This window comes from Misgurnus anguillicaudatus, chromosome 6 (genome assembly GCF_027580225.2).
Source record: "Misgurnus anguillicaudatus chromosome 6, ASM2758022v2, whole genome shotgun sequence".
NCBI classification, from domain to species: Eukaryota; Metazoa; Chordata; class Actinopteri; order Cypriniformes; family Cobitidae; genus Misgurnus; species Misgurnus anguillicaudatus.
In genome coordinates this window covers 22,578,297-22,604,130 of record NC_073342.2, presented here as the reverse complement: position 1 = coordinate 22,604,130, position 25,834 = coordinate 22,578,297, and the positions used below count along the sequence as shown (strand labels likewise).

General features: G+C 36.3%; 1 protein-coding gene across 2 annotated transcripts in view; it reads left to right on the top strand.

The window, feature by feature from the left end:
- pot1 (protection of telomeres 1 homolog) overlaps positions 1-25,834 on the top strand; it is a 75,328-nt gene that overhangs the window by 2,992 nt on the left and 46,502 nt on the right. Inside the window, exons 1-7 of one of the 2 annotated variants that reach the window (XM_073868794.1) lie at positions 10,188-10,249; positions 14,086-14,221; positions 16,605-16,683; positions 16,979-17,076; positions 22,827-22,934; positions 23,053-23,103; positions 23,981-24,086. In XM_073868794.1, the coding sequence (XP_073724895.1) occupies positions 14,102-14,221; positions 16,605-16,683; positions 16,979-17,076; positions 22,827-22,934; positions 23,053-23,103; positions 23,981-24,086 (562 nt within the window). In that variant the 5' untranslated portion in view covers positions 10,188-10,249; positions 14,086-14,101. Of the gene's footprint in view, positions 1-10,187; positions 10,250-14,085; positions 14,222-16,604; positions 16,684-16,978; positions 17,077-22,826; positions 22,935-23,052; positions 23,104-23,980; positions 24,087-25,834 lie in introns of those variants that run through there. The other variant, XM_073868795.1, reaches the window with a different exon arrangement.

Sequence of the window (25,834 nt, the reverse complement as noted above, 5' to 3'; positions counted from 1 at the left end):
ACCATTTCCCCTTAGATAAATCATCTCATATTGCAGTAAATGTGTTGCAGAAGTTGTAAAGTACAGAATAAATAACCAAAAGATTGTCCTTGATAATGATGCTGCATATTGTGTCTGTCTAACGGGCCCCTGTTGCATTTTTTAATCTGGATGAATGGACTTCCAGTGTATCTCCTTTGATGAACAAACTAAAAGAACCATAAACAACAAGAGAAGTTTTCAAAAAAATAACAATAATAGCAAGAGTAAAAAGAGTGGAAAAGTTTCTACAAGGTCGAATCTGTCTCAATACCTCAGTAAGACCACTCGACACAAAACAGTACCATAAAGCAAAAGATACGAAGTGAGAAAAATAAGAACTTATCGAACCATTAACGTCAAGCTAAATATAAAGCGCTATCTGTCCATTTTTCAAAATTAGTGCGCTAGGCGAGCAAAGGTGAGCGAATTCTTGCCCGCGGGGTGTTTGTGTGAAAACTGCATTCCATTTATTTCAGACATGAGAGGATAAATGGGTGTTTCTTGTAGTTTTTGTTCAGTGTGCATTCATCTGAGGTTTGTGCTCTGATAAGTCACAGTAAGAACTGCAGTGAAGGATTATTGCCAGTCAGCTGTGCTAATTTAATTGCGAATGTGTGGCTCGCTGGGTTAAAGAAATAGAACTTGTTTGTTAGCCGTGCAAACATTTAAAAAAATAATGATGCTCCGCTGTAATAGATTTAAAAGTTTACCAACTGCTTAGGGGATGTTGGAACAAGCAAATTAAAATCACAAATTAAGTGACACTTTTATACAGTATCATTCATTATACACTTACAATCTACAATGGAGATCTAATGGAGCCAATCTGAATTCATTGCTTAAGTTTAAAAGTTCACGTATACTGTTAATGGGTTAAGTTGGGAGTTAATGGCTTAAAGGAACAATGTGTAAGATTTTTGCATTAAAGGAAAACACCACCGTTTTTAATCAATACATAGCTATCTTTTTTCAATGTGTGCACTTAATTTTTGTACAGTGCATCGTGAATGTGTTAGCATTTAGCCTAGCCCCATTCATTCCTTAGGATCCAAACAGGGATGAATTTAGAAGCCACCAAACGTCCATGTTTTCCCTATTTAAAGACGTAAGTATGGTGGCACAAAATAAAACATGGAAAATTTTTAAGCGGATAAAAATGAGAACTTGTATGCGGAAAGCACTTGGTGCAGTAATATTGACGGACGTTTGAGTGAAAGGTGGAGTTCACAGGAGTGATGATATTACTGCGCGCCGAGGTTGAAGTGCATGCAAACTAAGTGCTCTTCCACCATAAAATATAGTTCTCATATTTATCAGCATAAAAAATCGCCACATTTTATTTTGTGCCACCATACTTCCTCGTGTAACTCTTCATGTAACAGTCTTCAAATAGGGAAAACAAGTGTTTGGTGGCTTATACATTTATCCCTGTTTGGATCCTAAGGAATGAATGGGGCTAGACTAAATGCTAACACATTCACGACGCACTGTACAAAGATTAAGTGTACGCATTGAATAAAGATAGTTATGTATTACTTTGTCTAAGTTGAGGTAAGAACATATTAAAATATTGAAAATGGTGTTGTTTTCCTTTAATATATGTCACCCTGTCTGACCCTTTGCGTCCATTAAAGATGCAGTGTGGGACTTTTAGAAGGATCTCTTGACAGAAATTCAATATAATATGCATACCTTATTATCAGTGGTGTATACCTTACAAAATAAATTGTATTTTTTTACCTTAAAATTAGCCGTTTTTATACATACACCATGGGTCCTCTTACATGTAAGTTGCGTCATATTTCTACAGTAGCCCTAAACGAACAAACTGCAGAGCGTGTTTTGTCTCAGACGATGATGTGTTTGTCCTGTGGGGGCTACCGTAGCTTCACTATGCGTTTCGAAAAGGAGGTATGAGCTGCTGACTAAAATGTCCCGCATTTCACCTTTAACACTGTAGGCTTACGGTCACATTGAAATGTAACGGTTTTAACTTTAAAAACTGTATTCAGTATGTCATCCATAAACATGATTTCTATCAACATTAAAGGGGATGACCATAATTCCTATTGTTTCGCTTTCTTTAAAAGCATCATCAAGCTGTGGCCATTGTAAAAAAATGACATATTGTACCTTAAAGGGACACAAGGCAAGTCTGAGTATTATTTCTCTACTAGCTCCCCCTAGTGTCTGGGAGTACATGCTTTCTATATCTGAGACTTTACGAGACTGAAGGACACCGGGTCGGATACAGCGAACTTGCAAGTGGGGTATTCTTCCTACAGACGGTAGAGGCGGGCAAGAGAGTCTTCATTCGTCATGTAATGAGTCATTTAACCATATACCGACTTACGAAGATGATTTATTAACATAAAAATGCTGCCTTGTGTCCCTTTAAAATTGGGAGTTGAGAACAAACCATAACCATAATTTTAAGGAATGAGGACAATGCCTTTAATGATACATGTCATGTTTTAAAATTGAAATACATATTGATGACAGAGTTCTTGTACATTGTTGAAAGAATACTGTATACTGTACTTAGCAATACCGAATACTGTACTTAGCAAGGTCAACCTGATGAGCGCCTTCCTGCAGGCTTAAGTAACATCAATAATTCAAAGGAACGGGGGTGGAGTTATGCATTTTGCAGTGGTTAAACTTTTAGCTTCGATGAAAAATGAATGAGGTTGTATTCTAGGGCCTGGCTTGAAACAGATTTTTGGAAACCTAGCTCCTCTGGTCCTATCAGTTACGCGTTTGGCACAACGTTTTGGGAATCATCGGGGAACAGGAATAGATGGGAACATGTTTCCACAGTCTGTAAGACTTCATTTAGATGATCATGAAATTAATACAGAGTAACATAATGAGTCATAAGACTTGTGTCATGTCTTGATTATATTCATTATTATTGGTGTTATGCTGTTTCTTCATTTAAATTCAAGTAAAGCCCATAAATAAATTACTAGGAGTATATTGTATTATTGAGGGTTCAGTGGTCTAAGATTACTCATAAGAAAAACTTTCAAAATGCACTATACTGTAATAAATGTAAATTTGCAGTTGTTGCTATACCTTAAAGAGATAGTTCACCCAAAAATGAAAATTCTGTCATCATTTACTTGTTACAAACCTGTATAAATTTCTTTGTTGTGATGAACACGAAGAAAGATATTTTGAGAAATGTCTGTAACCACACAGTTCATGGACCCCATTCACTTTCTTGGTAGGAAAAAATAATACTATAGAAGTGAATTGGGTCCACAAATGGTTTGGTTACAAACATTTATCAAAATATCTTCATTTGTGTTCATCAGAACAAAGACATTTAATCGGGTTTGTAACAACAAGAGAGTGAGTAAATGACAGAATTTTCATTTTTGGGTGAACTGTCCCTTTAAAGAGCTATTCTCACCTCATCTGTTTAGTTGATTCACTCTTTAACCTTGTCTAGTCAAGTTTACTTGGTAATATTTAACTTAAATTAAAATAAAATTATTTGACAAAGTCTAATAGTTTTATAATAAAAGATGAAATATTTAATAATAGAGAAAAAGACCAAATTACTGAAAAATAATGGCTTCAGCCAAGAAGCTAAAAACTTAAATTAGTCATTTAGTGAATAAATGAAGCAAGAGCAGGAATTTTAATAATGCCTAATCATCTCACTGCGGAGAGCTAAAGAGTTTAATACAAACTGAAGCACTGCACATTAACACATGGATCTATTTTCAATTTATCTTTCCAGCCTTGATCATTATAGCAGCTTTCAGAAATCTTTCTTCAACTGATGTTTTTTATTGGAAAAGTGAATATTTTCGAGCAAAAACTTTTATATTTCTAAGAACAAAGTTTCTTGCATTGTGTAATAATTTCAGTAATTATCACAATCAAACATTTTATTTATTTATTTATTTATTTTTGTTGGTCTTTTGTTTCTTGGGATAATGATGATTTTAATTATGCACTGCGTAATTGTATATAATTACCAAAGAATTCAACATAAGAACTGTCGGACTTCACTTGCGTGCACTCGATGACAGTTTATTTACATTTCTCAACCACAGTTTGTTCTCAGCTAAAGTATTTTTAATTAACATCATCAGATTTTATTGTTTATCTCCAATTAGTAGTTGCAAATTAGCATATATCGCTTTTTTATGAAAGCAGGTCAGAATGTCTGCTGAAATTAACATATTGTTTACTCTTCCCGCTTACATGAATGTAAAGCTTCCCTGGCTCTATCGATTTACTATTTTATTATTAAGTGCTTGGTCATCTATTCATAAATTATTCAGGATATATCCTCTTTCAACCTAAACACACAAATTACTGGTTATGCTTTACACAAAATAGCAGTGGGGTATAAAAAAAATCCAAGCTGTTTTGGAGTAAAACAAGCACACAAACACAAATCCTAAAATAATTCATCATTATCATAGCCTGTTTCCAAAATGGCACTGATCTAGCAGATAATAACACTGATTTGAATGAATTTGATAGACTAAATAATTTACTGTAAATGAAAACGGCTCATTGCTTTCACTCTGACATGAAAAGGAAGGCGTAACATCTTACCATAAACCATGGGCTGAACGTATAATTTCATACTTTATTTATGGAGCCACAAAGATATTAATGTGCACAATAGCCTGTAATAATGCATGGGGCGTAAGAGACCCTCATGTTTTTTCAAACCGTTTTTTCATGGAATACAAATGCATATTACACTCAAGTGATTTGATTAATATATTTTAATCTGTATATCTTAAAAAAGTATAATATGGCACAGTTACCCAAAATCTGGAGGTATTTTATTGTTTTTTGACAGCCCTCCAGTCATTTTGTGACACATATTCACATGATATGAATAAATATGACTAAATGATCATTTTTGGGTGAACTATCCCTTTAAATTAGTCCAATAGTTTGCTTTAATTAATTGACTATGTCAAATCGCTGGTCTCCAGCATGTCTGGCTCGCAATTAGCTCTGGGACATCTCCGTGTTGACCATTGTTAGGTTGTAAATGATAGATTTATCTGCAGTTGCCCATATACTGTATCAGGTTTTTAAATCTTGAGATGTAGAGGTTATGGTTGGTGATAATGTGTGACCCTGTCTGTGAAATTCAGCCTAAAGTCTTATAATATTTGTAAATATTTGTTTATCCTACTATGGAAGTCAGTTGGTACCGTCAACTGACCATCATTTTACCATCAAAATATCTTTGTTTGTGTTCGACAGAATAAGGTTAAGAACAACATGAAGGTGAGTAAGTGATGATATAATTTTTATATTTGGGTGAACTATCCCTTTAAAGGAAAACATCACCGTTTTTCAATATTTTACTATGTTCTTACCTCAGTTTAGATGAATTAATACATACCTATCTTTTTTCAATGTGTGCACTTTTAATCTTTGTACAGCGCCTCGTGAATGTGTTAGCATTTAGCCCCATTCATTCCTATGGCTCCCAACAGGGATGAATTTAGAAGCCACCAATCACTTCCATGTTTTCCCTATTTAAAAACTGATACATGAGTAGTTACACAAGTAAGTATGGTGGCACAAAATAAAACTTTTGTTTGGAGCCACAGGAATGAATGGGGTTAGGCTAAATGCTAACACATTCAAGAAGCGCTGTACAAAGATTACACGTTTACACGGAAATTATCTAAAAAAGAACGCAAAAGTGAAGTTGTGTTATCACTTTTTATTCCGCATTTATATGACGCAAAAGTGTGTGATATTGGATGCACTCCAGGCGGCTAAGTGACAATGTGAAGCACTGACACACAACACCACCAAGTCCCGCTCCTGCGTACAACCTTCTTCCTTGTTCTCCCAGATCTTGTCCAAAGCCATCTGGTTTGCCTCAGACGAATTGGCGCATCCACAGTTTGATGGAGGTAATTAATTTGCATTCTCTGATCAGAAATACTAGCTGTGAATATTTCGTACAACTGCTGGAAAGACTTGTATATTTATCAGAGCTGGTATGGCAACTTGAAGGTCCGACATATGGAAATAATCCAACATTTTTGTTGTTATTTTCCTGAACTGGCGCATGTCTGTGACGTAAACGCGTACGCGACGAGAGCCACCGTGTGCGTTTTTACCCTTTAGGCGGGAATGCGACAGTAGGACATTTTTAAAATTTCCACTCTGGAGGGTGGTTTCACATTTTTGCGTTTGTAAGCCCCAAAAACGCTGTCACCGTGTAAACCAGTGGCATAGCGTCAGGGCATGCGGAGTATACACGTGCAAATGGGCCCGGGCCAATTGGGCCCGCCCCAGCTTTTAATAATTTTTTTTTTTTTTGCAGCAATAAATATATTTTTGTATGCATATCATGTGTAGTGATTTCTTATTTCTCCGTAATGTCTAATTTATCCGTCATTTTTTGTTTGTGTTTATTTTTTATTTTTTTGCACTCCGCGGCTGCCATAGACTACTACGCCATCATTTTTTGACATGATGCATTGCCGTGCCAAAAAAAAAAGAAAACACAGTGTGAGAGGTTACTATAGCGGCTATCTACATGAACATTAAGAATGGACAAATATAAACATAAAAGTGGGGCCTCAAAGAGAAGGCGGAGAAGTTAGTCACAAGTCAAAAACAACCCAGAACATTTTCTTTTTCTTTATTTAAATCTACCGTTTAAAGTAAAAAAGTAAAGTAAAAATATTTGACTACCTTATTAAAAGTATATGTTGTTAACAGACCTCCGCGCCACAGTTTACATTGCCAATGGGCAAGGTTGGGGGGGCTTTGGCATAAGGGGGCCCTTAAATTTTTTTTGCATATGGGCCCGGGATTCACTTGCTACGCCACTGGTGTAAACGCACATCCAATAAAATATTTTTACGTTTTCACCCTCGAGCATTCATCTAAGTTGAGGTAAGAACATAGTAAAATACTAAAAAACGGTGGTGTTTTCCTTTAAGGTTAAGCATTGAAAGGTAAAAAATATTTCGTAATTAAATTGTGCTGATTTGAAATAATGCCTGCTACCTGAGAAACGTTGGTACATTCTGCTTAACATATTTCTTTCCAAAGTCAAAAAGTTATTCTGTTCATATTTGTCAATGCAATTTAACATCCATACCTCTATGTTTCTTGTGTCGTTCTTTATATCTTGATGTTTTTTCTCGCTTTCATATTTGTCACACGCACACACAAGTCCAGCAATGGCAAAAATGTCTTGTTCTCTGCGGTCTCATTATGACCCTGTCCACCATTAAGTTACTAGCCATAAAACATGTGGCACTTTGTCTTTGTCAGAGCAGAGCCTCTGTCCATTGCTTGATCATAATGGGTCTCCAAGGCTCTGATGTTGATGCTTTGAAGACCCCCGGTCACCGATTGACCCTAAAACGACAAACTCTTCATCTGAAATCATTTAGAGCCAGATGCTGTAAAGTCTGTAAAGTATAGTAATGTCACTGTCAGTCTTTTATGTTGCTTAATTTAGTATTCTTTAGCGTTATTGCACAGGGAGGATCTTACTCATTGCAGTATACTGTATCACATTTCAGTCTGACGCCAAAATCTCTCATGGGTTGATTTTATTTCTGAAAATAGATTCTTATTTTTCACATATTTAACTTTCCCTGCTAACAACGTTCTTATTGAGTTTAAGTGAGAATCATAGTAGCCTTAAGGAAACTTCTAGTGATGTCTATGTTCTGCACATGCTGTTGTTCAGTTTCTTTAAGCTCTTTAGAGAGTTTGAGTTTTTTATCATACCATTTTTCCACAGTAATTAACTGTTCACTGCGTATTTTGTCTTTTGTTAGATTTGGCTTTCCTGCAAAAAAGTTTTGTGTAAACAATATAACTGAAACCAAGCTGACAGAAAAGTGCATTGCCTAATTGGTCAGCTTGAAGCCGTGCCATGTTCTGGTACTTTCGGACCTGAAAAGTTTGTGGTAAACTAGCAGGACCAAGTTAAAACTTGACATAGAATGATAAACCGAAAGGACATTCACATTGTCGATGTCTCACATTGGGCTCCGTGAGAATGTGGGTAGTACAATAAGTGTGAGATCTGAGTCAACCATCCACAGTCATTTGTCTCGAACGGCATCTACTGAATGACTAAACACAAGGCAGACATTTTTAACACTTACTGTAGCGATGGTTTTGATGTTTGGTGTTATTTGCAGAAAACAGATGTCCATAGTGAGAGATAAAACAAGTATTGTGGGGGACTTGTGATAAGTGAGGACTTAGGCATGAGATCAGTAAATATTAATAAATAGTATAAATTATGTAAAAAGGCAAATATTTATAACAATCTTCTTACTTTTAAGGAGACATATCATGAAAATCTGGAGCCATAGGAATAAATTGGGCTAGGCCAAATGCTAACACATCGTTATCTTGTCTAGTTTCCCCTATTTAATCTCCTCTTGTCTCTTGTCTTGTGCTGGATCATTGTGTTGTATCAGGTCATGTTTTGCTGTCTATCGTGGTCATTTAGTTAATGTTTCATTAGAGTGTTTCATGTCAAGTCAGTATCGTTAATTCATGTTTATGTTGTGTTGCCCCCTCGTGGGCTTTTTGTTTTCATGTTTAATATTTAATAAATGTTCTATGTTCACTTCCCGATATCGTCTGCGCTTGGGTTCTCTTGTTCCTCGTCTCCAATCCTCACAGAATGATCCAGCCAACACTGAACCCAGCAGCGATGTCGGGGAAGTCAGCGCGTTTAGCGCATCTGGAGCTACCGAAACCAGCATGTTCTACGCCGCCGGAGCTGCCGGTGTCAGCTCGTTCAGCGCAGCCGTAGCAAAGTGGCAATTTTAACATGTTATAATCAATTATCTATATGGTATTTTGAGCTAAAACTTTACATCAGTACTCTGGGGACAGCAAAGATTTATTTCACATCTTAAAAAAAGTCTTGTGAAATGTCCCCTTTAAGGTTCATTACACTGTGATGTTAACGTATGAGGTTCACGTTGTCCACAAACTGTCACAACATATTTATTAAAAGTTGAACGAAAATAAGAAACGCAAAATGTGGAAATGTACTGACAATTTCAGTTATACTCTCCCACATTTATAATCCAGGTACCAAATGTTCCCATAACATATCACCATCTGACTAATGTTCAAAAGTATGTGACACCACCATACCAACATGTCGTTCAGGTTTCCAGGCTCGAAAAACTAAATCTGAAAATTGCACTGGGTCTATAATTAGATGTAATGTAATATCTAATTTATAGAGTTTGAATAACGTCATGAATGTTCTCTTGTGAATGCCACCGCAAATTGCCAATCTACAAAAATGCTAATTTTTCACTTAACATGCACAAGTCTGGTCTCGAAAGGTGTAAATTATAAACACAACTGAGCCATGACAAATTGGATGAAAATGCTAGCATTTATCAAAAAGTGTCTGGTTTACACTTTATTTTTACTTCATTAATTACAGCCCCATGTGTACTGATAGACAGGATTTTGAGTCAAGCAGGCAGCCTGTAGTGTTTTACAGACATCCTACTGTACAGTATCTTTTAAAATTGGCTCGAGCAGGTAATCTGTCATTGATTCCAGAGGGGAGAGCCAGGCAGCTGGAAAGCTGGCTGACATTTAAAAGTATTTGAGAATTTCACTTCACACCAGTGTATCCCATTCTCCACAATAATGCCATTGAACAATTATGGCATATGTACAATTCTCAAAACTAGTCTGATCTGTCTATAGGTGAGACCTGGGCTAGTTGTCACATGGTAAAATGGGTTTTGAAAAAAAAATGCAATTACAAAAAATTATAATAATATTATTATAATATAGTTAGTCTAGGTTGGGTTAAAAAAACTGTTCAAAAACAATTTTGACATTTTGAAAAGTTGTGTCATATGAACTTAAATTGTAAGATCATCATATTTTATCATATTCATGTTAATAGGGCAAGTGTACTTTTAAAATATTTCAGGATATTGCAATTTTAATCATTCTCGTCACGTCGCATGATAAGTTTTATTAAATCTGTGTCAATAAACAGCAGTTAATACAAAAATATTAATAGAAACATAAGCATTTACGAAAATATATCATACAACAACGACACAATTGACACAAAATTAATACATTTGCGTAATGTGTCTTTTGGCATATATTTACGTACTTGCGTAGTTGAGTGACGTAATATCCGGTGCACTAGTAGCGCCTGTTTAAAGCAGCAGCAGGAAGTTCAGTTAGCGCGGTGAGTTTGACATCGCTGTTGAATGCATTTGTTTACATGATTCACAGCTGTCATACTGTTAGAAAATACCCATGAATGCAGAAGAATGTATGCGATTGGTACCTAGCATTATCTAACTAGTTAGGAAGTTAGCTTTAAAGCTAACCATGGTACTTACCATTTTGTGCGTATGTTTTACACCGTTTTACTCCTGTATATTTAAGTGCACTGCTGTAGTGATGAATCTGTTGCATTAGCTTTGCATTAGGATCGCTTTAAATGCTTTAATGTGAGTTGCATGAATAGTGCTTTAATTATTAAAGTCAAATATGCGAATGTTTTAAGGTTGCAAGATGCAACATGCATCGCAGAGATAAACACGAAACTTATTAACGGCGTCATACGTACAGTAAATAGCAATATACATACAGGGTGTGATTGTACTTTTGCAAAACCAAGTACAGTGAGCTGCAAATCTTTGCGCATGCGCAGTAGCAGCGTGTAAAAGGGATTCGTAAGCGCAGTTTGAGCTTGAAAACTACATTTATATGACAGTTGATGTAAGTCATTTGCAGAAGTCTTAGGCTTTGTTGTTTTAGCAAAGTTTAATGGTATCCATGTTTATTTTTTGTCTTTATTCAGATATAAAAAAGGACATTTGTACACTAAATGTTAAACCAAACACAATTTGTCAGTATTTAGTGTGACCTTTCTTAGCACTAAGCACATCTTGATCTCTTTTGAGGAGATTTAAGTTATCAGATTAGATTTAGAAACGAGGCTTTCAATACATTTAGGTTTAAAAGAGTGTGCATGTTCCTGCTATTGCTCAAGTCTAAAGACTTTTTAGACATAATTTGACATTTTAGTGGAGATGGGGATTGGGAATAGAAATAATTATATTGGGATTGGGACTTTTAAATGATTATATATGGTAGGGCTGTGCAAAAATACTGATACAGCCAACTATCGTGATAATTTTTCCACGGTAGTGTATCAATATTTCAATCTCAACTGTCGATGTTTTAAACATTGAATAATCCCTCTGTGTGTGTCAAACGACCTCCTCCGCCGCTGCTGTAGTTGTCGCTGTCCAGTTGTCTGTCATATTCGGCCAATGTCTCAGAAGTTAGCGGGAGTGAAAAAATGGCAGAAAATTTAAAAACACCTGCAGCTTTCATGTGGACACATTTTGGCTTAAAAAAAGTACAACTCAGCTCTTTTTTTACATTTTTGAAAAAAGAAAAGAAAAGCATTGCAATGTATCGCAACATGCAACAAATTGTATCATATCGTGATACATTGTGATACAGGCTCCAATTCTGTGTTTCATGCACAGCTTGTGCGTGTACTATGGCTCTGTGATCAGTAGAAAGTCCTTATCAATCTAAAATCACTATGAGTTTGAGTCATTTATAACGTGCATTTAAAAAAGCAACACTCGCCAAACACAATAATTCAAAATATTTTTATTATCATGAAAAGACCTGAAACAATCTGAAGAACAGCGATATAAATATTCCTTTAGACATTTCCTGGAATAGTGTTTGGTATGCTACTTCTTCTGTGGCACAAATGGCGTTTCTACACGAGAGCGCCCTCTGGCTTTTGGATGTGGCAGCATTTTTACCGTAATTCATTCAAATTCATTAATTGAGAAAACGCGCATTTGCACGATTAATCAGTGACACTCGACCTTTTTTCCTTTTCCAGCTCCCCTAGAGTTAAACACTTGATTTTTACCATCCATTCAGCTGATCTCCGGGCTGGCGGTACCACTTTTAGCATAGCTTAGCACAATCCATTGACTATTTCTTCTGCATTACGTCAGTATAGTCCAATACCATGTTGTGTTGTGGTGCAGCAAAGAAATTTAATATCACAGTTTTAAATTGAGTTACTATCAATATTTAAATAAATGTAATATTTAGGGCAGCAAGATATACTGAAATTACTGGATTATTGCAGACGTGCACCACAATACAGATATAGCAATGGTTTGCAATAACTGAATCATTTTAATACTTTATAAAATTATGCATAGTCTAGTTTTCTCATAGCTCAAAATGTCTTTGCTCTGATGAACACAAAATATTCGCCTGATTAGTATTTTTTCCCTACTATAGGAAGTCAATAGGGCCTCTGATTGGTTTGGTTACAAACATTCCCTAAAATAGTTTCCTTCGTGTTCATAAAAAAAAAATTATACAGGTTTGTAACAACATGAGAGTGAGTAAATGATGACAGAATTTTAATTTCTGGGTAAACTATCCCTTTAAAGCATTATTGTATCACGTATCACTAGCAAATTATCACATATATCATTTTTCTTCAATATCATGCAGCGCTATGTGCATGTAATATTCTGATTATAAGTCATCTTTATCAAGCTCCTGTAATAAATAAATAAAAATTAAACTATCAATGTATCTTCGCACATTTTTTTCTTTTTAAGCTTGCATAATACATAGTTCTGATTTTGGAAAGAGGACAAATGCTTTGTATTTGTTCTTGTTTGAAATTGAGAAATCCCTTCAGGAATTAATTAGACACATCATGTATTGATTTTCCTTTCTTTTCCTGAATTCTGTTTTAAACAGTAAAGCCTAATTCCCTTTGTGTAGGCTTAGTTCCTTTTCGTTCCACTTCGGAGGGTTCAATTTCCTTTTCGGGAGGCCCGGGAGAAATTGCGTAGGAATATTCATTAGAACTAACAACATCACACAAAGGTTCAACCTTATACCCTGTGTAATGATGTTTACCGTGCATTGTCGGGGGGCGAATATTTTAAAATGTGTGAAAAATATACATGCGTTACCAAGACATCACACCTTATTTTTTGTAGGGATGAAACATAATGCATGAAATGCAAACATGTTCAGTTAGTGTGACACTGTCATTGACAGTGTCATTTTGTGTGATTTACTGTTTTTTTATATATATAAAAATCAACCTACATGATGTAAAAAAACATTGTGTGAAAATATAACCCTGATATTCATTGAAATTAATGAGTGAAACTATCACAGACAGGGTCACATATGTGAATATAGATATTTTGGAGATGTGTTGCATACTTTACATTTACGCTATTGCCACACATAAAGCATGCAGACAAACCCCACAAATGTCAGTGTATGCCATTGTGCATTACATTTGCAAAAATTACTCTTAATCGACCAATTAAGCAGGACTAAAAACGACCACTCATACAGACATCCCGCCTACAAGTAAAAATAAAACATTAATGTAAACTCTAGTTAACGTTTAGTTAGTGAAGATAAAATTGTTGCTCCCTCGTCTTGTGCATCTCGCAGATGTTGTTTACAAGGGGTCTGCGACACTCAAGGGCGACAAAGTCCAGGTTTATAAAAGATCGAGTCCCTCAGTAGAGCGCTTTCCCAGATGTTCAGACCTTGAAGAGGTTCTTTATGAATGCATTGGATGAAACTCCAGCAGGTGCGCTTCATGACAAGCTGAAAGGTGCTTTGGACACGTTTATGTTTAGGTGGAGGCCCTTAAACATCTTTTACATTTCATCTTTGCGTATGGTTTTGCTCCAATGGTTCGAAGTGAGGAATCCCTTTCATTAATAATTTGTATGATTTGCATCATTGCTTCTCATGTGGCAAGTTGGTTTAGGTAGATTTGGCACCGTGAACGCATAGGCATACAAATGTATGTGCAATTTTTCATTCTTAATTAGTCAACTGCGTGAAATGTCTATTTTTGGCTATCAGTACCACGTGGGCCTTTGTCACGTGACTTCGGCACCAAATCTATTACATGCTTAGATTTCTTTGCAAAAGTGCCTTCTTTTATTGACATCTTAGCAATGTTTTTTTTTTTTTTTGCAGCTATCAGCAAAATCAAATGCCTGTTCACAAAGTCATCGATTCTTCTGACCTAGATGCCAAGGTCCCATCTCACCTTCATTGTATCTCTATCACAAGCCTTACAGTCACCTCTGACCCCTCTAACGGATTTGTTAAGGTTTGATGTCACACATTCATTGCTTTTAAAAATCAACCTTTCATGTCTTTGCCTCTTGTTGGCATTTATAACAGACATCCTATGAACCTTAGACACTGAATTACAATATAACTATAATTGTAAGTAATTAGAATCAAATTTTTCGCACCCAAAGCCCTATTTCATTGTTTTTCACAAATAAAGGCTTGCTAGCTTTAGGGTTGCCACGATTAGGAAATTTGGCTGACGGTTAATTGCCTAATAAATTGTGCCGATTATGACGATTAATTGCCTGTTTTATTGCTTTGACATTTAATTCTCATAATTTTTTGTTTGTTTATGAATTAATTTTTACACATTGTTGTAAATATTTAAATTAAATATTTTGCAACGTTTACCGGGTAGTAAATATTAATATACACAATACATATTTATAAGTTATCTGATACGTCTCGTTTATACAGGTGCTGCAGCTCCCCTTGTGTTTTTTAAAGAGATGTGCAATCATTGTGATCTGAAATCATCGATGAGACAATTATTTAATTTTGTGACAGCCCTAGCTAGCATTCATTTTTTTATAGAAAGTTGACAATTGTGGGAGGGGTATCACCGGCTGAATGTCCATTATAGTTATTGTTAAACCAATACTAGCCAAATGATGAACTGGCATAAAATGCTGAAATGATGTTGAAAGAGGTTGCAGAGTGACATAGCACAGCTATGTAGGAAATCGGTTATACAGTGTAGCGACCATTATCCGAAATTTCTGTTTAGAGAGCGATGTAATCTTGTCAATTCTCAAGCTCATCTGTCAAAGTCCAGTTAATGATGCATGCAGCTTCTCCGTATGTGCATCCATTGTAGGCTACAGTATATCAGGGGTTTTCAAAAAGGGGTCCGCAACCTCCAAGGGTCCCCTAGAAGGTTCTAAGGGGTAAATTTGTTAAAATCTACTATATTGCCAGTTATTTGGAAACAATATGCTGTTTTTATAATATCAAAATGACTATTTATCTAATACAGTTTAAATGTTTTTATACAAAAAGTATATAAATGGATATATATGTTTTAGGATGGGGGTCCCTCGCATAAGGTTCATTATATTTATGGGTCCTTCCCATCATAAAGTAAAAAAAAACTTGGGTTATATGACATACGAATCTTAGGCCCGGTTTCACAGACAAGGCTTAACTTAAGCCAGGACTCTGCTTTAGTTAAATTAGAATATTTAAGTTTTTATAAAAATGCTTTAGAAAAACATTGCTGGTGTGCATCTTATATCTTCTTTTTTTTCTTCTATATTTATTCTTTGCGCCATTCCGGCATCTATGGACTAGTTAATCCATACACAAGTTAATCCACACAAATTAATCCATACACAGGTTGGGGAAGGGGCAATGTGATCTCTCCAATTCACCGAATTTGCATGGTTTTGGCCTGTGGGAGGAAACCGGAGTAAACCCACGCTGACACACGGAGAACATGCAAACTTGTGCATCTTACAAAACAATTGCACTTAGGGCTGTCACAATGATTAAATAATCGCTTTATTGCGATTGTTTGGCCCCATTGCGATGATTTCAGATCACCGCAATGATTGCACATCTTTTTAAAAAACACAAGGGTGAGCTGCAGCGCCTGTATAAATTAAACTGTATCAGATGGTGCTTCTTAACTGACAGTGTAATGCGATAGATTGCAAAGCTATTCAATACAGTGTAAAAAAACAACATTTAGAGAAATGCTGCAAAACTTTGATAAGTAGTATGAACTGCCAGGTAAACATACATTTTCCAAAACAATTCCAAGTTTAGGGAAGTGAGGGATGCTATTCTTAAGGATCTGTAAGGTATTGATTTTTTTGCAGCCACTACAGACATGTGGTCCAATACTAATATGACCTTAGTATGATTGGCTACCATTTAAGGCTTGGTATAGTTAGTTTATTTTGATTGCTTTTTTATTTTCTGTTTTTTTAGACACTTAATTGTGTTTATTTCTTATGAAGAATTTTCAGTTTTTGAAAGATATATTCATTAAATAATTACTTTTAAATATGAGTTATGTGTATTAATATTTACATAATTTAAATAATCACAACAATGTTAAAAATTATTTCATGAACAAACAAAAAACTTTTTTTGGAATTAATTTTATAAAGCAATAAAATAGACAATCGTCATATTCGTCACAAATTTTTAGACAATTAACCGAATTTTTAAATTGTGGCAGTCCTAATTGCAATGAATGATATATTTTAAGATATATCAGAGCAAGTTATTTAACATTGATTTTAGTCTGGGACTAGTCTTAAGCCATGTCTGTAAAACCGTGCATTAGTGTTTCATAAGGATAGCAATTTAGTTATTTAAAAGTGCTTATGTGAGTTATCTCCCCTGAATAGGCTAGGTTGGTTCACAAAGGTCCTGTGCTGTCCTGCGTGCAGAAAGATGACACAGAAATGCTTAAAGCACAGATCAAAGGTGAGTCTAACAATTTGAATTTCAATGCGAAGACAAAGATCTCAAACAAGCCTGCGACACATCGAGCCAATCTGTTTTGTCAGCAGCGACGTGCTATCTGTCCCGCATTCTGTTTATAGCAGCTCTGGTGCTTTGGGCTTTAAAAGATTTGTACAAAACAAACCGACATCCAGGCTGCGTAGCTTTGTTGCATTAAAACGTCCCATTAAAATAACCAATACGCCGCCGCTCTCTGGAAATGAAAGCGGTACCGTGCTGAGTTCTTGCTGTTGCATTTTTCTCTCTTTTTGCGCAGAGGAAGACCCCCCTCAGTCAGCCACTGAACATACATCAATCAACGTCATTCTCTTCAATACGTTGGCACAGGAGTTTTCCCAGTCTGTCAAACCAGGGGTAGGCTTCTCTATAACACATTTGAATGTTTGTATGAATGTTTGGAAATATTATGATAACACTATAAAGTAAGATTGTATTTGTTAACATTAGTAAATGCATTAGCTGAGATTAACTAGCAATTAGCAATATCGTTTTTCAGCATTTATTACTCTTCGTTAATGTTAGCACAGTAAATGCCATTACAATTCATGTTATGTTAGTTCCTTGTGCATTTACTAATGTTAATGGTTACAACTTTTGATTTTAAAAATGTATGAGGAAATGCTGAAATTAACATAAACTAAGAATAATAAATGCTGTAGATGTATTGCTCATTGTTTAATTTAAATTAATTTATATAGCACTGAGGACAACAAAAGTAAAAAAAGTACAGCGATTCAGATTAAACCGTACTAAAGTTCTTGTTAGTTTAGAAAGCGTGTTATTTCATGTTAGCTAATGCATTACTTATGTTAACAAATACAACCTTACTGTAAAGTGTAACCGAGTCTCAGTAAATGATGAAAGACGGATGACGTGAACTCCACTGCTTCACTGTCATGGGTTGTCGCTTTTGAAAGTTGCACGTCATTTGCATAAAGTTTTGTTGGGAAGCTGGACACACCCACTTCCTGTCGCCAACGTTGAAATCACCAGGGCTGTGTCCGAAACCCAAGACAGCTGACTTGTTGCCTTGCTGCCTCATGAGGCAATGACTTCGGTGGGATGAAGGCAGCTCCGGGAAATGCATTCGAACAGACTTCATAGGAATTCTGTTTGAAATATGAACAGTGAGCGCTTTTGTGATAACGAATACCATATTTGAAAACTGCAATATTAATTTCTCGCTAGAAATGCAATCAAAAGGTCTACAAAAGTGAAAATATAACTTTATTGACACTAAATTTGTGGCCACCATTTTATTTTTTTAAACTTGACCAGACTCGACCAATCACATTACCAGCCTTCACACATGCATACAGTTGTGGGACAAGACGAAGGTATCTCAGGAGTCAGGAAGTTAACCAGATCTTGGAGAGGCAGCATTTTAGACATTTCGGACACAGCCCAAGCTTTTATTGAAATTAATGAGATTGTTTCGCTCCGCCGTTGCTAGTCGCTGGCGGTGTGGACGCAGCTTTACCTAAAGCAGCGATCTGTAACTTTTTTGCGTTAAAATTTTTTAAATTATAACAAATTGGTGAAAAAGGGGAATCCAAGGCACTCTTCATATATCAAAAAATATAATAAGCCTTATAACATTAAAAACATTAAACTGGACAGCAACCCACGTGTAGCGGCTCAGATAGCCTTCTTCAGGGTATGGGTATAACAAATTGGCATTGAAAACTTGTTCCTTCACAGTAATGCTTTTTAAGATTAGCTGTCAGGTACGGTTTCAAACAGAGATGGCGACAAAGAGGCAAAAGTAACGGATCGCAGCTTTGAGTCAATTTAAATACACGCATACATGCCTGTTCATTCTTTAGTGACAAATATTTCTTTACATTTTTTTAAGCTGACCTCTTCATGGCATTTATCTCAAGATGGTATAGAAAGTTGAATAGGATCCTGGGTGCATACCCACTATTTTATAGCCTTTCGCATCTAGAATCACAATGGTTCCAGCGTAGTTCGGCTTCCCACTGACATACAATGGTTTTGTGTGAGAAAATTGTCCTTGAGGGACGTGGCTTCAGTCAAAACCCTGTCGTTTACTTTTTCGGATGGTGCAGAGAAAAAGGCTCCCCAAGGATCTCTTTTTTCTGTCACCTCGCAAGATTATCTGTTGCTTACCAGAATCTTCTATCCACACTTATATTTCCAGTAATGCGCTGGGCATTGGCTTCAAACCTTCACATTTTCTGATTTGGAGGTCAAGCATTGTGCAAGTCTGCGGCGATTAAAGACTGCATTAATGTTCCATTGTGCGTCCATAACAAAAACGAAGTCTTAGAAAGTACAGCATATCATTCGACTTTGTGGCAAACAAGCTTTACTATTCATTGTTGTTGCCAACAGCTTTCCGGAGGAGAGATGATAAAACAGCCATTTGGCTCATGTAACAGCTTTCTTATAACACTGGCGGAAGATAAAGCTTACAATTGATGAGCTATTGAGATACCTGGCAGTGACTGTATAACGATAGACCTAAATGTTATCATTTCAATCTCTGAATGTCTGTAAGCAAGGAATAATCTTGTGAAGAAATCTGCAATACTATAGCCCTTAACCAGGCATCTAAAAATAATTGCAAGTTCTTTCTTAAGATAAACAAATGAGGTGATCCATTAGCCTGTTCACCCTACTTATGTAAATGTTAGTGAGTGATATTTATTAAGACATGAACTGTTTGTGCTCCAAACATGAACCATACCTTAAGACTCTGTAGTGATCTTCACATGGGGCACCAATTGTGTAGTATGACATACACAGACAAGATATTAAAGGTGGTGTGAGGTTTTGGTCACATTTACCTGGAGTGTATATGTATGCCCCCTTGTCAGCTGTTCACTACAAATCTGACTGTAGGGGGGACTGCATGCTTAGAGAAGAGATCCTAGCAACAGCCTTTAAATCTATCCAAAACACCCTATTGACTTAGCAATATGCTAAAAAAACATAAAACATCTCACCAACATCATAGAAACATGTTAAAAACGATAGATAACCTCAGATCACCTTAACAACTGAATAGCAAAATGCTAAAACCACAGAATACCTTATCAATCACATAGCAACATGCTAAAAACCACAGAGTACTAAAAAACCAAAGAAAATCGTAGCAACTGCATAGCAACATGCTAAAAACCACAGAACACCTTAGCGAACACACAACAACATACTACAAACCACAGAACACCATAACAACCGAATAGCAAGATGCTTAAACCACAGAACACCTTAGCAACAGCGTAGCAACATGTTTCAACCCACAGAACACCTTAGCAACCAGAAGACCTTAGCAACCTTAATAACTGCATAATGTGCTTCAAACCACAGAACACATTAGCAACCACATAGCAACATGCTAAAAACATTTAACACCTTAGCAACCGCATTCGCAAGATGCTAAAACCACAGAACACCTTAGCAACTGCCTAGCAAGATGCTAACACCACAGAACACCTTAGCAACCGCATAGCAACATGCTTAAAACCACAGAACACCGTAGCAACTGAATAGCAAAATGCTAAAACCACAAAACACCTTAGCAACTATTTAACACTTGCTAAAAACCAAAGAACACCATAGCAAAATCATAGCAAGATGCTAAAACCATAAAACACATAAACAGCCATGTAGCAACATGCTGAACATTTAGCAAACACATAACAACATGTTACAAACCCCAGAACACCTTAGCAACCATTTAGCAGCTTACTAAAAAAACCAAACAACACTGTAGCAACTGCATAGCAAGATTTTAAAATCATAAACACCTTAACCGTGTAGCAACATGCTAAAAACTACAGAACACCTTAGCAAATGCACAACAACATTCTACAAACCACAAAACACCTTAACAACTGCATAGCAACATGCTAAAAACCACAGAGCACCTTAGCAACTGAATCGCAAAATTCTAAAACCACAGAACACCTTAGCAACCACATAGCAAGATGTTACAAACCACAAAACACAACAACCGCATAGCAATATGCTAAAACCACAGAACACCTTAGCAACTGCATAGCAAGATGTTACAAACCACAGAGCACCTTAGCAACTGCATAGCAAGATGTTACAAACCACAGAGCACCTTAGCAACTGAATCGCAAGATTCTAAAACCACAGAACACCTTAGCAACCACAGAGCAAGATGTTACAAACCACAAAACACAATAACCGCATAGCAATATGCTAAAACCACAGAACACCTTAGCAACTGCATAGCAAGATGTTACAAACCACAGAGCACCTTAGCAACTGCATAGCAAGATGTTACAAACCACAGAGCACCTTAGCAACTGAACACAAAATTCTAAAACCACAGAACATCTTAGCAACCACAGAGCAAGATGTTACAAACCACAAAACACAACAACCGCATAGCAATATGCTAAAACCACAGAACACCTTAGCAACTGCATAGCAAGATGTTACAAACCACAGAGCACCTTAGCAACTGAATCGCAAAATTCTAAAACCACAGAACACCTTAGCAACCACATAGCAAGATGTTACAAACCACAAAACACAACAACCGCATAGCAAGATGCTAAAGCCACAGAACACCTTAGCAACCGCATAGCACGATGCTACAAACCACAGAGCACCTTAGCAACTGAATAGCAAAATGCTAAAACCACAGAATACCTTAGCAACTGCATAGCAAGATGTTACAAACCACAAAACACAACAACCTCATAGCAAGATGTTAAAACCACAGAACACCTTAGCAACCACATAGCAAGATGTTACAAACCACAAAACACAACAACCGCATAGCAAGATGCTAAAACCACAGAACACCTTAGCAACCGCATAGCAAGATGCTACAAACCACAAAGCACCTTAGCAACTGAATAGCAAAATGTTAAAACCACAGAACACCTTAGCAACTGAATCGCAAAATTCTAAAACCACAGAACACCTTAGCAAACACATAGCAAGATGTTACAAACCACAAAACACAACAACCGCATAGCAAGATGTTAAAACCACAGAACACCTTAGCAAGCACATAGCAAGATGTTACAAACCACAAAACACAACAACCGCATAGCAAGATGCTAAAACCACAGAACACCTTAGCAACCGCATAGCAAGATGCTACAAACCACAAAACACAACAACCGCATAGCAAGATGCTACAAACCACAAAGCACCTTAGCAACTGAATAGCAAAATGTTAAAACCACAGAACACCTTAGCAACTGCATAGCAAAATGCTAAAACCACAGAACACCTTAGCAAACACATAGCAAGATGTTACAAACCACAAAACACAACAACCGCATAGCAAGATGTTAAAACCACAGAACACCTTAGCAAGCACATAGCAAGATGTTACAAACCACAAAACACAACAACCGCATAGCAAGATGCTAAAACCACAGAACACCTTAGCAACCGCATAGCAAGATGCTACAAACCACAAAACACAACAACCGCATAGCAAGATGCTAAAACCACAGAACACCTTAGCAACCGCATAGCAAGATGCTACAAACCACAAAACACAACAACCGCATAGCAAGATGCTACAAACCACAAAGCACCTTAGCAACTGAATAGCAAAATGTTAAAACCACAGAACACCTTAGCAACTGCATAGCAAGATGTTACAAACCGCAGAGCACCTTAGCAACTGAATCGCAAAATTCTAAAACCACAGAACACCTTAGCAAACACATAGCAAGATGTTACAAACCACAAAACACAACAACCGCATAGCAAGATGTTAAAACCACAGAACACCTTAGCAACCGCATAGCAACATGGTAAAAACCACTTAACACTTTTCCAACTGAATAGCAAAATGCTAAAAACACAGAACACCTTAGCAACTGCATAGCAATATGCTACAAACCACTTAACACCGGAACAACTGCATAGCAATATGCTAAAACCACAGAACACCTTAGCAAACACATAGCAAGATGTTACAAACCACTTAACACCGGAACAACTGCATAGCAATATGCTAAAAACACAGAACCTTTTAGCAACGGCATAGTAATACTACTACTTTGCGGGCACGGACACATTTTTTTACAAACATTTTATTTTTCTAATTGGTGTTTTTTATTTTGTCTATTTAGGATGTTGTCCTGTTGGCCGGCTTTACCATCAAGAAGTCTCCATCTTTCTTAAGCGACAAGCTACATCCATGTCACCTGGAGATGGAAGGTGAAGATGCCAGTGTTTTTGTGAGTTTCAACTGCTTACATTTTAGAATCCTCACTATCCTCTTCTTAAACATAACTGTAAACTATATTTTTTGTAATAATTTATATCCATTTCTTTCCACCGGGATGTGTTTGATAGGTTTGTCCCGCTGCCGCCCCCTCCCGCGGTCGCCCTAGTGTCAGTTCTGAGGTGCAGTATGTGATACTTTCATCATGTAGCTATCAAGAGACAAATCCCTCCCACTTTCTCCAAATACTATATCTGCCGTTTATCCCTCAGAGATCAAGGAGATTCTTCATCTAAATTGGCTTTCGTCTTCTGCCTTTTGTCTGCTTGTATATCTCAATGATTGGCTCTTCTTTCATTTGAGCATCCCTTCTTAATTTGCCATCCAGATCAAGTGCTTTAAAACTCAAAAGCCCCCAGACACGTTCATTACAGTTTAAATAAAGTCTTGAAAAGTGGTTTGTTTTACTCGCACGCTTTGGATTTTTCGACATTATTGTCAAAAGCATATTTTACACAAGTATGTAATAGATTGCTTGCACACAATATTTAATGCCCAGACAAGCATGTCTTAAATTGGAGTGTTCATTATGAAAATGTGTTTCTTGTGAACCTGTGTTCCTTAAAGGTGCAGTGTGGGACTTTTAGAAGGATTTCTTGACAGAAATGCGATATAGTATACATGACTGTATTATCAGTGATGTATAGGGACCTTACTAAATGAACTGCATTGTTTTTATTACCTTAGAATGAGCCATTTTTATTTACATACATCGTGGGTTTCCTTACATGGAAGTTGATGTCATGCTTCTACAGTAGCCCTAAACAGACAAACTGCTCTACCGAGTGATAATGACGTGTTTGTCCTGTGGCAGCTACCGTAGCTTCTCTATGTGTTTCGAAAAGGAGATGTGAGCAGTCTCGCCGCCAGATACCGCTAAAAGTCCCACATTGCACCTTTTAATGCTCAAAATCAAGCTTGGCTTTGTGTTGATGTACTTAAATAAAGTATGTTTCTGACACACTGTGATGACAATATTACTGCTATGTTTTTGTCAAGCCCAAATACACGTATCCTCCTCTAAACACGTTGAAGCACAAGACATTGGTGAGCGTCTACGGTGTGGTGACCTTCTTCAAACTGCCTTACCGTACTAAAGGCTCAGGTGAGTGAATTCCTTTCATCCCAGCATGATCATAATAGACTTTCCTATTGTTAGGTGAGCCCCCCCTGTGAGTAGGGCCAGATGAAAGATGACTTTTTAAACCACTTTTCAGTGTCACCTTTGAAATAGCCATCAACAAAAGATTTCAGAATGGTTGAACTTTGCTTACGGTACGTCTCGAGGGAAACGTTTCAAAGGGCACGTTTGTACCTTGAAAAGTTTTTTGTCGCCCGGCTTTTTTGATAAAATAACATCGCAGACTAAACCAATACAAAAATGCGGGTTAATCATTTTAACATTGATACCATGAAGTTAACTAATATGCTTTCTCGAAAAGCTAATACAAACCAATTACCACCCAACCACTCTCTCACTGTGCACAGCTATGTTAGCTGTACAGTTATACTTTACTTAAGAAGTGCATTCAGTTCATTTGTCATGGCTTGGATCATGACACGTAGCGTTTGGTTGTCAATGTCTGTGAAAATCAGTGGGCTGGCTGATGCGTCAATATTTTGATAAGTGGAGAACAACAGTCCAATCACTTTAATATGGGAAGGGAATGATGCATAGTGTGCAAAAATGATGTCCGATTGATCTCCGATCAGTGCTCAGTGAGGCTGCCACTAATGCATGGGTATTTCAAAAATCATTTTTGTCCAGGTGGATGAAAATGATTAGTAAGTAATCTTTTTTTAAGCAATAATTCTTAATTTAAAACGTATGTATATAAATAAAAAGCTTTAACTTAAAAAAAAAGTTTTAAAAGCTATAATTTCTTGATTTCTTGAAGTCAGTAGAGGATTCTTTGTGAGGTTCAATAATCACTACTTTTTAATAAAAATACTTTTTAACCATTATATTGTAGTAACTTAAGGCTTTTCCAACTGTTTTTATAAAAGTGAAGGTCATAACCATCACACACAAGAAAATAATTGATGCACATGGTTGTTTGATAACACTAGAGATATCTAGTAAAAGTTAGATTTTTTCACGTACAATATACTTGTATTTTCTAATAGTACAATATATTTCGTAAGCCTTTTTTCTTTTTTGCCTGTACTAAAAATTAAAAGTTGGATCAACTTAAAAAATGAATTTGTAAAAATTAAGTTTTATAATTTAACCACACTCTTATGTTCAAATTTTAGCAACAATTTTAATGTTTAATTAGTTTAATATATGCTAAATAACTTCAAATTTGAAAAAAAGCATGATTTAGCATGATACTAGCATGATTTAGCATGAAGCTAGCATGATTTAGCACGAAGCTAGCATGATTTAGCATGATTTTACATGAAGCTATCATCATTTAGCATGAAGCTATGATTTAGCATAAAGCTAGCATGATTTAACATGAAGCTAACATAATTTAACATGAAGCTAACATAATTTAACAAAGTTAACATGATTTAGCATGAAGTTAGCATGAAGCTAGTATGATTTAGCATGAAGCTAACATGATTAAGCATATAGCTAGCATGATTTAGCATGAAGCTAACATAATTTAGCATAAAGTTAACATGATTTAGCATGAAGCTAACATGATTTAGCATGATTTTACATAAAGCTAGCATGATTTAGCATGAAGCTAGCATGATTTAGCATAAAGCTAGCATGATTTAGCATGAAGCTAACATAATTTAGCATAAAGTTAACATGATTTAGCATGAAGTTAACATGAAGCTAGTATGATTTAGCATGAAGCTAGCATGATTAAGCATAAAGCTAGCATGATTTAGCATGAA